The sequence below is a fragment of the Sturnira hondurensis genome, unplaced genomic scaffold (assembly GCF_014824575.4).
Source record: "Sturnira hondurensis isolate 20B ecotype Veracruz unplaced genomic scaffold, ASM1482457v3 Scaffold0014384, whole genome shotgun sequence".
Taxonomy (NCBI): domain Eukaryota; kingdom Metazoa; phylum Chordata; class Mammalia; order Chiroptera; family Phyllostomidae; genus Sturnira; species Sturnira hondurensis.
In genome coordinates, this window is record NW_028087015.1 from 3,073,674 (window position 1) to 3,086,307 (window position 12,634).

At 34.2% G+C, this 12,634-nt stretch overlaps 1 protein-coding gene across 2 annotated transcripts in view; it reads left to right on the forward strand.

The window, feature by feature from the left end:
* Positions 1-11,707, forward strand: part of CENPK (centromere protein K) — a 41,540-nt gene extending 29,833 nt beyond the window's left edge. For both annotated transcript variants that reach the window (XM_037062865.1, XM_037062863.1), the window contains 5 exons: positions 6,072-6,154; positions 6,255-6,353; positions 6,677-6,803; positions 8,449-8,502; positions 11,328-11,707. In XM_037062865.1, coding sequence (XP_036918760.1) covers positions 6,072-6,154; positions 6,255-6,353; positions 6,677-6,803; positions 8,449-8,502; positions 11,328-11,486 — 522 coding nt within the window. In that variant the 3' untranslated portion in view covers positions 11,487-11,707. The remainder of the gene's footprint in view (positions 1-6,071; positions 6,155-6,254; positions 6,354-6,676; positions 6,804-8,448; positions 8,503-11,327) is intronic.
* The last annotated feature ends 927 nt before the right edge of the window (positions 11,708-12,634 follow it).

Consider the following 12,634-nt stretch of genomic DNA (forward strand, 5'->3'; position numbering starts at 1 on the left):
GGAGGGAGGGAGAGATGAGATAGAAACATCAATTGTTTTCCTCCGCACGCTCTGTTACCAGGGATGGAACTGGTAACCCAGACATGTGCCCTGTTTGGGATCCAACTCACAAACATTTTGGTGTACAGGACAATGCGGCAAACAACTGAGCCACCTGGCCAGGGCCCATATCTATTTTCTGGAGACTTCATTTCATCTTTGAGCTGCCCTCTTGCCTTGGTTATTCATGGTATTTGCTGGATTCCTTCACTGTCCAGGCATCTATATAGAGTGGCACTTCTCTAGGAGATTGATAAGAATCGCAGGGGAAAAGGGGAAGGACTCACATGAATAAGTATAAAGGACACATGGACAATAACTAAGGTGGGGGGCGGAAATGGGAGGGAGGTGGAGAGCATAGGGGCGGGCAGGGCTGGGAATATAAGACAGAAAACTGTACTTGAACAAGAATTAAATTTTTAAAAAAGAAGTCTTTCTATTGTTTTCTGACAGGTGGCGCTGAAGCACAAGTTTTTAGTTCTCTTATACTGCTCTCACTTTTCAGCCTTCTGTGGGTGGTAGAAATGTCCTGTATTCCCTGGGAACTTGGAGGTCTCCCCTGTGTTCAGGTTCCCTCCGTCTCAGTGGCCCAAACTTGCAGGGGAACGTGATGAACAATGGGGTTGTGAATCTGTGAAATCCCATTGCTATCTCCTGCAGCCAGGTGCAGCCACCATGCTTGTGGGTGGGCCAGGGTGGGGGAAGCTGGCCTTTGTCTTTGTTGCTTTGTTCTCCCAGTAGTGGTGACTGGAGACTTCAGCTTCCCTTCTGTGTCTCCACCCAACCCTGGAATTAGTTGGAAGAGTGTGCCTGTCACTCAGGGAAAATGTTTCTGTAGTACCAGTTCTCAGGTTTGCAGATAATGTGCTCAGCAAGCGAACACTCACTGCAATAGCTTCTTCTGGGGCTCGCTGCTAGCTTTGGGAGGGTGAGGAGAGGCAGCCAGGCTTCGTCTCTTTGTTTCTCTGTCTGGAATGCCAGTGGCCACACCTGTGTGCTGTGTCCCTGCCCAGATCACTGGGTTCTCTGTTCCTCCTGTCCTGAAGGGAGTGCCAGTGGAAACCTGATTCCTCACCCCTCAGGCCGAGATCCAGGCTGCAACTGTTGAAACTTCTAGGGAAAGACCATGGGGACCTCTAAGGGCATCATTCCTCTGACCAAATTCCACTTCTGGTGTCAGAAGACCACTCTCAGGTTCCGTGATTCACTAGATAGGCTCACAGGACTCAGGGAGCTGTTATACTCATGGTCTTGGTTTATTATATAGTAAGAGGACACAGATTAAAATGAACAAAGGGAAAAGGCACATGGGATAAACTTATAGCAGTCTTTTCCCAGTGGTTGTGTTTAATTCTCCCTGCAACTGCGTGTGACAACATGGGCAAAGTGTGGTCAAATAGGGAAGTTCATTTGAGCCTGTGTTCATGGATTTTATCAGGAATAAGTCATTATTCATGCAGGGCCTCTGAACAACTTCAGCTACTCATAATCCAGGACCCAGAGCAAAAATGCATTCACTAGGAATCACAGAGTTAGAATAAACTCTCTGATCAATCTAATACCAACTAGCCCAAAGCTCCAGGCACATACAGACACTCTTATTATGCAAAAATTCCAAGGTCTCATAGCTTTTCTTCCAGGAATCCCCCAGGGGCCAGTTCTGAAGAAAGGTCATTCTTGGTAATGTGCAGAGTTTGTGCAACCTTGCCCTGCTGAATTAACCTTTTCCTTAACATTTGTCTTTTTATTCTCTTAACAGTGTCTTTCGAATAACATAAATTCCTAATTTGATTAATTCTATGTTATCAAGTTGTCTTTTAAAGTTTTTGCACAAATATAGGAAGTATTTGTTCAATTTGAAGGTCACAGAGTTTTTCTTGCTTTTTCTTTCAGGAATTTTTTTTGCAAATTTTTTCTTGCAAATTTCTTTTAAAAGTTTTAAGTGTTAGGTTGCACATTTAGATCTATGATCCAGCTTTGCAATAATTGTGAAATGAGTTATTAAATAAAGATTCATTTTTTACAAATTGTTGAAAGAACTGTCTTTCCGTTTTGGATTTCCTTGCATGTTTACTAAAAATTAATTGACTATATGTGTATGGGAGGATCTATTTCTAGACTCTTCATTTGTTCTCTATTCTGTGCTTTGGCTATTTCACTTCCTTGGTTCTGTGTTTCTATGTTAGTTCAATACCATATTGTTTTATTTACTGAAGCTTTGTAATAAGTTTTTAATTTTTCCAAATTAAATGGTATGAGTTATTTAACTTTGTTATTGTTTACTAAAGTTATTTTATATTTTCATATAAATTAAATTTGGCTTATCATTCTATGCTATAAAAGGGCTTACTGGAATATTACTGAGATTGTCCTGAATCTATAGTTCAGTGCTGATGTCTTTTAACATACTGAGTCTCAGTTTGGATCCATGAGCACCATATGATCTCTGTGTTAATTTAGGTCTTTATTTGGTATTTTAAAAATTTACAATATTGAAGTACAATAGTGAAGTACAATATTTTGTACTTCACTATATCAACACACTAAAAAAGAAAAAATAACTTGATCATCTCAATGAATTCAGAAAGGAAAAGTGACAAAGTTTAATATTAATTCACAATTTTTCTTAAAAAGAATTATACTCATTGTAGGGAGAGGAGGAAGAAGGCAGAGGCATTGATTTTGTCGTTCCGCTTAGTTATGCACTCATTGATAGATTTTATATGTGCCCAGACTGGGGATCAAACCTGCAACTTTGGCATGTCCAGATGATGCTCTAACCAATTGAGCTACGCTGCAGCTAGGGCTAATTCATGATTTTAATAAAGAGTTCATGAGTTGTAATTGATGTGTGGAAGTCTTTTACGTATTTTGTTATATCATTTCTTTTGTATCTCATTGTTTTTGATGCTATTAAAATAATATTTTTAAAATTTCAATTTCCAGTTATTTATTCCTGGTACATACAAATGCAATTAATAGTTAGTTATTGATCTTGCAACTAAGGGACATGATAAACTCCTTTGTCCTAGTAGCTTTTTTTTAATATTCTATTTGATTTTCTTTGTAGCTAGTCATGTTATCTGACAACAGAGGCAGTTTTACTTATTCATTTCTATCTGGATATCTTTTATATCTTTTTCTCAACTTACTGTACTGTCCTGGAAAGTTTAGTAGTGTATTGAATAACAGTGGTGAGAATCAACATTTTTGCTTCGTTCCCGATCTGAGCAGGTAGCATTCACTCTGTCAGCATTAGTGTGATATTAGCACTAGGTTTCTCATTGATGCCCTTAATTGAGGAAATTACCTTCTGTTACATTTTATGTAGTCTTTTTTTTTAATCATAAACTGACAGTGAGTTTTGTCACTCCTCTGACTGTATTAAGTTTTTCTATTTTTTTGTTTTGTTGATAGACAAATTACATTGATTTTTAAAAATTGATTGTGGTTGTTTAACTGTAGAGCCCTGGAATAAATTCCACTTTGCTGTAATATAGTAATCTTTTTTATTCATTGAAAGATCTAATTTGCTAAAATTTTATTGAGATTTTTGAATAGTGTTCATGAGAGATATTGGTCTGTAGTTTTCTTTTCTCTTGACATCTCTGTCAGGGCAATACCAGCTTCGTAGAAATTGAGAAGTACAGAGTTAGTATTATTCTTTGGATGTTTGTTTGAATTTTAGGTGGTCATCTGGGCCTGGAGTGTTCTTTGGGTGAAAAATTTTAACTACAAAGTCAGTTTCATTACTGCTAGTCAGGTCTTCTCTGAATGAGCTTTGGTAGTTCATGTCTTCAAAGAGTTTGTGGAATCTAATTTGTCAAATTTATTGACATAAACTATACATAGAATTCTCTCATTACCACTTTAATATCTGTAGTAATAGGACCTTTTTTAATTCATGATGTTGCTAATTTGTGTCCTTGTTTCTTCCTATAATTAGTCTGGATAATTTTACTGACATCAAAAATCATCTGTGGGTTTCCTTGATTTTTTTCTTCTTTTTTTTTCTATTTCATTGACTTATATTATTAATCATTATTATTTCAATTAATTTCGGTTTTATTTGCCACCTAAGGTCATTAATTTGAGAGCTGTCTTTTTTCTAATATAGGCTTAGTGATTTAAATAGTCATCTGAGAACTGCCTTTGCTTCCTCCCAGAAGTTTTTATAAGACAGCTTATAATAATTTAATTTGTTTTTTTTAAAGATTTTATTTATTTATCTTTAGAGGGGAAGGGAAGGAGAGGAGGAGAGAAACATCAATGTATGGTTGCCTCTAGTGTGTTCCCTGCTGGGAACTGGCCTGCAACCCAGGCATGTGCCCTGACTGGGAATCGAACCGTGATCGTGTGGTTCGCAGGCCCATGCTCAATCCACTGAGGTACACCAGCCAGGGCTAATTTTCTTTCGAGTGCTTCTTTGACCCATGGATTATTTAGAAGTCTGTTTTTGGTATCCAATTATTTACATATTTTACCAGGTACCTTTCTATTACTGATTTTAATTCCATTGTTAGGTCATATTTAATGTAATATCAGTATAGTTGCATTGAAATGTGTGTACTCGCATTTTCTTTCCCATTTGTCCTTTTTTCTGTTCCTGTTTTCTTCTCATCCCACTTTCATCGATTCTGTATATTAGAAAATCCATTTTATTCACACTGTTGGTTTATTAGCTATATCTCTTGATTTTCTGTGTGATTTCTCTAGCATTTATAATATATATGTTTATATTGTCACTGGTTTACCCTTAGAAAAAGCTAATGGTAACCCTTGACATCAGGAGAATTAAACACTAGCTAATGTGTTTCAGAAACAAAAGGATAGTAGAAAAAGTCCAGAATTCATTATAATTTCCTGTTGCCACACTGTCATATCTGATTTCTTCAAATACGTCAAGCATCTTCCAGCCTCAAGGACTATGTGATTAAAATTCTTTCTGGCCCTGGAACATTGTTCTGCTAGATAAAGTGACGTGGTTTCTCTCATCTTCTTTCTCTGTTGCCAAACTGTTAACCTGATCAGGGAGGTCTTTCCATATCATACTACCTATCATGCATGTTATACCTGTTCTGTCTTTCTGTATTCTTAGTTTGAGTTGTTTTTGGTTTTTGTCATGAACTTATTACTCCCCGGAATTATATATTTGTTTGTCTGGGTTCCCCTGTTTGTTCGGCTCACTTTTGCATTCCTGACTCCTTCACCAGTGCCTGGCTTGGCAGTCAATGACTGATTGATAAAGATTTGTTGAATGGGTGATACTCATTTGTGTTTGTTTTTGTATAGTCTTCTTAGAAAAGACACCTAATTTACCTTATTATTGAAAACTCTCCATTAATTTCCTTTAAATAAGAAATTAAAATGTATTGCTCAGAAACCCCATCTTATATATTTTTTAACCTTTTTTAATCCTCACCAAGGACATTTTTTCATTGCTTTTTTTAAAGTATATTTTATTGATTATGCTATTACAATTGTCCCAATTTTTTTCTCCCTTTTATCCCCCTCTTCCTGGCACCCCCATTCTCTCCAGCAATCCCCCCCTTAGTTCATGTCCATGGGTCATACATATAAGTTCTTTTAAAGAGAAGAAGGGAAATAGGAAGAGAGAGAGAGAAATATTAATGTAAGAGGAAAGCTTTAATTGGTTGCCACATGTATACACTGGGACGAAGGATCAAATGTGCCCAGACTGGGGATTGTATGTGCCCAGATCAGGGATTAAACCCACAACCTAAGTATGTGCCCTGACAGGGAATCGAACCCACAACCTTTGGTGGTGATGCTCCCACCACCTGGGCCACACTGGCCAGGGCCATCGTATATTTTTAAAATTTAACAGGGCATATTTCAGAGAACTTAGCACCTGCTGTATATTTCTGTTTCAAAGACTTCCCGCTCAGCTTTTTTACTGTTGAATTCTTAATATAAATTTTAGGATTATACATAAATTTTACTATCATTGAGAAATTCAGCTACTTATAGGATTAAAGACTAAGCAATTAATATGAATTATTTTATTTTAGTTTCAAAAATTGAGACATGATCTTGAATTGGTACTATCTACTATTCAGTCAAAGAATGAAAAGCTAAAGGAAGACTTGGAAAGGTATATTTATATTATTATAATTACCATTAGTTATTCATATGTCAAATTGGCATTAATGTTTTATTTGGCTGCTATTTGTTTTGTTTTTCTCTGTTGAAAGGGAGCAACTGTGGTTGGATGAACAGCAACAGGTACTCGAATCTCTGATGGTACTGCATAATGAATTGAAAGGTCGGATTGTGACAGTTTCTGAATCAAGGTATTATTTTTGTGTTCTGGGTTTTTAACCTAGGAGAAAATACTTTATTTGCATGAAATATTGAAAAAAGGTAAATTTTACCAGAAAATTGTGAGTCTCTTAACTTTTGCCATCTGTTACTTACATAATCCTATACGAATGACTTGATTTTTAGTTTCTATGTATATTAAATAGAAAAGATTACATTCATAAAACTAGTTACATTTCATTTGTGCAAATTAAATTTGAAGAGTTCTCGATCAACCTTATGAGTAACCAGTTTATGTATACTTATGTATTTTATCAGTGAAATATTTCTCTTAATTTTTTTTGAAATTTATTAGAATCTTTAATGAGCTGAAAACTAAACTACATGATATAAAAGAATATAAGGAGAAACTCTTGCTTGCCTTGAGTGAGTTTCTGGAAGACCACTTTCCTCTGCCTGATAGAAATGTTAAAAAGAAAAAGGTAAGCTTTAAAGAAGACATTCATGTAGATACGTAAAATTATTGATATATTTTTGTATGTTTAGTATACATTTCAAAGATAAACACATGTAGATACATGTAGAGAAATACTACTTCATCACATTAAAATATTTATTGAAAAATTAGAAGCGACCTCATTCAATAATACAGGATGGGTTAAATGTATTTTTTGATATTATATACATATCATGGGGGAAAATGCAGCTTCAAAAATATTGTACTATCAAAGAAGTTAATGAAATGCTCACAATTTATTGTTAAATGGATAAAACACAGGTGATCAAGCTGTGTTAGTCTAATTGATATCAAAAGATACACTAGTGCTTACGTCTAGGGGCTAGGATTGCAGGAGAGATTTATGTTCATTTTTACTATTTTTCATATTTTCCATGAACACATGTAACCTTTAAAATTAGAGGAATTGTTTAAAATCTGTTAATGTAAGTTATTGACTATTTTAATAGTAGTTAAGATGGAATAAACCTTTTCTACAAAAGCAAATATTTCATTGGGTGACAGCAGATTGGGAACAACCACTTCAGTTTCTTTTTTAAAAAGGGTATATTATGAAAACAAACCTGTAGAAGTGGAATAGGCGTTGAAACTACCACCAGGATGACCTTCTAAAAATGTAGAGTTGAATCATTTCCAATATAAAACTCTTTTTTAATCTGAAGGACTTTATTTTTTAAAGATTGTATTTATTTATTTTTAGAGAGAGGGGAAGGGAGGGAGAAAGAGAGGGTGAGAGACATCAGTGGGTGGTTACCTCTCACGCACCCCCTACTGGGGACCTGGCCCACAACCCAGGCATGTGCCCTGACTGGGAATTGAACTGGCTACCCTTTGGTTCATAGGCTGGTGCTCAGTCCACTGAGCCACACCAGCCAGGGAATGAGTCTTCGTTTTGGTGTTTGAATTGTGCCTTTATCATTGTGGAGACTGGTTTGAAAAAAACGAAAAGGACACATTAGACCACATTTCAAGAACAACCATGATACTAAAGGACTACAAGTCTATTGCTTATGAAAAATAATTGAAGATACTAATGATTAATATGGAGAAGACTTCAGGTTCATAGTAGCTCTCTTAAAATATTTGAGGAACTCTTTCATGGAATTTGAATGAGAAATTTTCTGTCATTTGAAAGATAAAAGAATCAGTGAGTTGAGTTAACTTTAGGAACTGTCAAGAACCATAGAAAGATGAACAAGCCAGGAAAGCAAGTTTTCTGTACTGAAGCAGTATACAGTCTGGAATACCATTTGTTTGGGCTATTTTGATTGGGAGGTTCAAACGCTAGATGTTTATATATATAAGTATATAATAACTTATCCATTTTATATTTATTGATGGTCTGAATTGTGTCTTCTAGTAACAGCAAAAGATTTCATTGCCTTAGAGGTTGTTTTAATTGTGTTTTTATTAAGCTATTTAATACAAGCAACTTATTTACTTTCAGAATTCTTTATAAATCATCTATTTATAAATATTTGGTTTAAATATATATTGTACCTTTGCAAAGAAGAAATATTAATTTTTAAATTTTGTAATAAATCCAGTGAAATATTCTGCCATTGGCAAAATTGAAATGTTAGTTCTTTTTATCCATGTTTTTCTCAAAGAAAAATCTTCAGGAATCAACTATACAGCTGATAACACTGAATGAAATATTAGAGGTAAGTGTTTTGTGTAGTTGTGTTCAAGATGTCTCTTAATGATTTGTGAACACTTTTACATAAGCTTGAAAAAATACAGCTTTAGTTCTTAAGGTACGTACCAATTTTATTAGATATATTTATGTTCATTTGACTTTAATATTAAATTAGTTTTTGTTTTCTGTATAGTACTAGAAAAAGTATTGTAATTTTAAAAATATTTTTAAAATTTATTTTTTACAAAGAGGGAAGGGAGAGAGAAAGAGAGAGAGAGAAACATGGATTCATTGCCTTTCATACGCACCCCAACCAGGCACCAAACCTGCAACCTAGGCATATGCTCTCACAGAAATCGATGGGTGATTTTTAGCTTTGCAGGACGATGCCCAACCAAACCCCACTGGTTAGGGCAGAATATTGTCATTTTTTAAAAGAACATCTAATTGGAGTCTAATGCTCAGTCATATCCCCAATATTATTATCTTAAGATGTTTATCACGCTGTTTAGTATTTATACAATGAAACTCTCTGCTGTTAACATTGGTGGTATCTTTAGTTGGCAACCGTGAATTCTGTTGAAAATATAGTGAGTGTAAGGATTCTTTCAACAAGGTTGCAGAAGTCCATGCATAATTGTTCCTTAAATAACATTAGCCTCTTTTTTTGTAATGTGAGGACTGAGCAATTCCAAACAACTATAGAATTGATAAAGAAATATCTTTTTCTGGCCCAGAATTTGGAGACTGCCTCCTCTGGGTCCACACGCATAAATAAAGTTCCAAAAAAAAGAAAGAAATACTATTTTCTGCTTAAAATTTACCATTCTTTACAAATGCCTTTGATCTTTTAAAAAAACGTTTTTGAACTTCAGTCAATTACCAATTATGTTAGTATTTTAGAAATCTTAGTATGACAGTCCATTGCAAATTGGGCAGAGAGGAAGGTAAAACGGTCTGAAGGGAGAGATATTTAACAATTAGTGTGTCTTTAAATTCACTGGCAAGTTGATGAGAAAGAGTGATGTTAAACTTGTTTCATTGTAATTTTATCAATTGGATACAGAAGGTTCTGTTTTTATCCAGCTAAGTAGTTTTGGTGCCTCAAGATACCTTAATGTAGAATATTATTGCTTTGAGAGCAAAATGTAAATATTTATTAGATTTGTGATTAGAATCTTTTAACATACTTCTAATTATTCCCGTTTCTGAAACTAAGAAACTACTGTTAACTTTAACAAGAAAAGCTGTGATATCTGTGGCAGACATTGACAGGGATTAACTAGGAAATACATGTGTAATTTTTGAATAATATACTATGAGATCCCATCTAAAATGTAAATTAGAAACCATTTTCTTGTCTCTAACTTATATTATCAATAACAAAAGTAACCACTGTGTAAGCTGCAGTTTAACAAAGAATGAAACAATGTATGAAACAGTGTATGAAATGAAACAGCTTTAAAAATTCATTTTAAAGTTGAATTTTTAGCATTTCATTATTTCTGGCATCTACTAGAATTAGATATGAAAGGTAAGAAAGACTTTAAATGATATTAAAATAAGCAATTATTTAAATATAGGAATAAAATTTAATTCTTTTTCATACCTAAAAGAATGAGACCAAAAGATTTTTTCTCCCAGGATGTATATTTGAAATAGCTGAAGTTAATGATAGATGAAATTTTTATTTCAAGAATTGAAATATTTCCCTGGTCAGGCAGTTCAGTTGGTCAGAGTGTCAATGCATTTTGCCAGGTTGTGGGTTGCGGGTTTGATCCCTGGACAGGGCACATACAAAACCAACCACTGAATGTATAAGGAAGTGGAACAACAAGTTGAAGTTTCTTTCTCTTCCTTCCTCTCTTTCTCTAAAATCAGTAAAAAAATTTTAAAGAATTGGTTATTGATGTTATTATGAAATATGGTTGAGTTGCACTTTATTGCTATGGCACTTAATACATTGATAAATTATGCTTTCTTCCCCCACATTCCTTAAAATAATATTTTTCAATTAAAGCGTTGGCCTGAATTGATAATACATTTAGCATTTTTTGGTATATTTCATAGTATTTCAACTATCCATTTCTTGAGAAAACTTTCCTAATGCCAGTGTGTCTGGGAAAGACAGATGACTCTCGGTGTACATTGGCCAGCTTTTCCCAGCTTGTTACAGTAGAACCCTGTTTTTCAAGACTAAGAACATCCTTAGCAAGATCAATTCAATGGAATACAATCTGGAAATGTTAGTCTATATAGTTTACTACATATACCTGACGCTTCTCGTTGGGGTTGTAACCCCTCAACATCCTTAGTGAAGAAATCAAAGATGTTCAAGATGAAGTTGAAGGAAGTGATGACCGTAAGATCGTTTTCTAGGTTTATCGGAAGCGTAGGTGTTTTGGGTGGGGAAGTACAGAGTCGGTGATTTCTTTTTTCTTCAAAATTAAGGCATGCATGTTTTTTTTTAACTTTAGCATATTTCGTTGAGTATTTAATTGTTTTAAGTTTCTTAAGGTATGGTTAAGAACTTTTTAAAATCAAATTTCTAAGCTAAAGAATTAACTCCAAGAGAAGTGAGAGAATTGCAAATGTTTTTTAATCAGTTTCTAGGAAATGTTTCCAAAGTTGGATGTACAGACTCATTGTAATAAACCTTTTTCTATTCACTAATATTTGTAGTCTTTTTAAAAAATCAGTTATTTAGTATAACATAGAAATTATAGTATAAACAATTCAATAAAATAAAACCCTTCATTCTTTGGAGACAAAAACTACTTTAATGTTTTATTATAGCGGTATCATTTTTCCCCAAATAAGTTATATTTTGAATGATGTTTTTTCCCCTAGATTCTGATAAACAGATTGTTTGATGTTCCACATGATCCATATGTCAAAATTAATGACTCTTTTTGGCCACCCTATATTGAGCTGCTCCTGCGAAATGGGATTGCCTTGAGACATCCAGAAGATCCAACAAGAATAAGATTAGAAGCTTTCCATCAGTAAAAGGGTAGTCTCTTTCTCACACAGTACTTAAAGCATCTTCTCTTCAAAGATAATGGAAACACTGAGTATTACTTGGATAAAGAACATTATTTGCAAATCCAAGCCCATTGTCCATATTCCCTTTCTCCTTAAAATGACACAAGCTGCCATCTGCTATTCGTTTCGGAATGGGTCCTTTTACATTTGGGTCAGTTCTTTGGTGTATTAAAGTGGATGGATAAGGATGCAAGTAAAAATATTCTCGACTTAATTATTATAAAATATTTAATATACCTAGCTTTGGCAATAATCTTTGGACATTTCTTTGTTGAATTATGATATTGCCAATGTCATACATTTTTTAAGAATGTATGAATTTCTTTTGTGCATTTTGAGTTTTAGTTGCTGCTTACCTCCTTTAGATTTAGGAATTATAATTGAAAGGCCACTTAATATGGAGATGGTTTCAAAATTGACTTAATATCTGATGTAGAATGAAGTATAATTCAAAAGCATTTAGTAAATCTATTCCATGTATGCTGCCTTATTTCTAGACTTGTTAAAAACTGAAATATTAAAAAATGGCTAAAGGCAGTAGATAGAAAATTCACTTAATGTGTATCATATATCAAGTGATATATATTAATCCCCTTTTGATTCTGTTAATTATTACTAATGAAATTGTGATAATCTTTGTGACTTTTCTATAAATAAAATTCTGTTTTCTAAAAATACCTAACTTTTTTGGTGATATGCCATGACATTTTTATAAACTAAACAGACTTTTTGATAGATAGATAAATGAAGATATAGGGCTCATTCAGGATTAAATAGTAGCTAAACTATAGAATTCCAGACCCATTGGGTGTTGTCGCTGGACTGAATGGGTTCATTTGCCTGCACTCATCAAAGCCCAATGAGAAGCCCTGGCCAGGTAGCTCAGTTGGTTAGAGCATCATCCCCTTTTGCCTGAGTTGCAGGTTCGATCTCCAGTCAGGACAAATACAAGAAGCAACCAACGAATGCATAAATAAATGGAAAAACAAATTGATGTTTTTCTTCCTTCTTCTCTCTTACTTTCCACAGTCAACAACATTAAAAGAAAAAAAAAAGGCCCAGTAAGACATGAACAGGACCTTGCAACAAAGAAAGTAAGGGTTTATTTTATT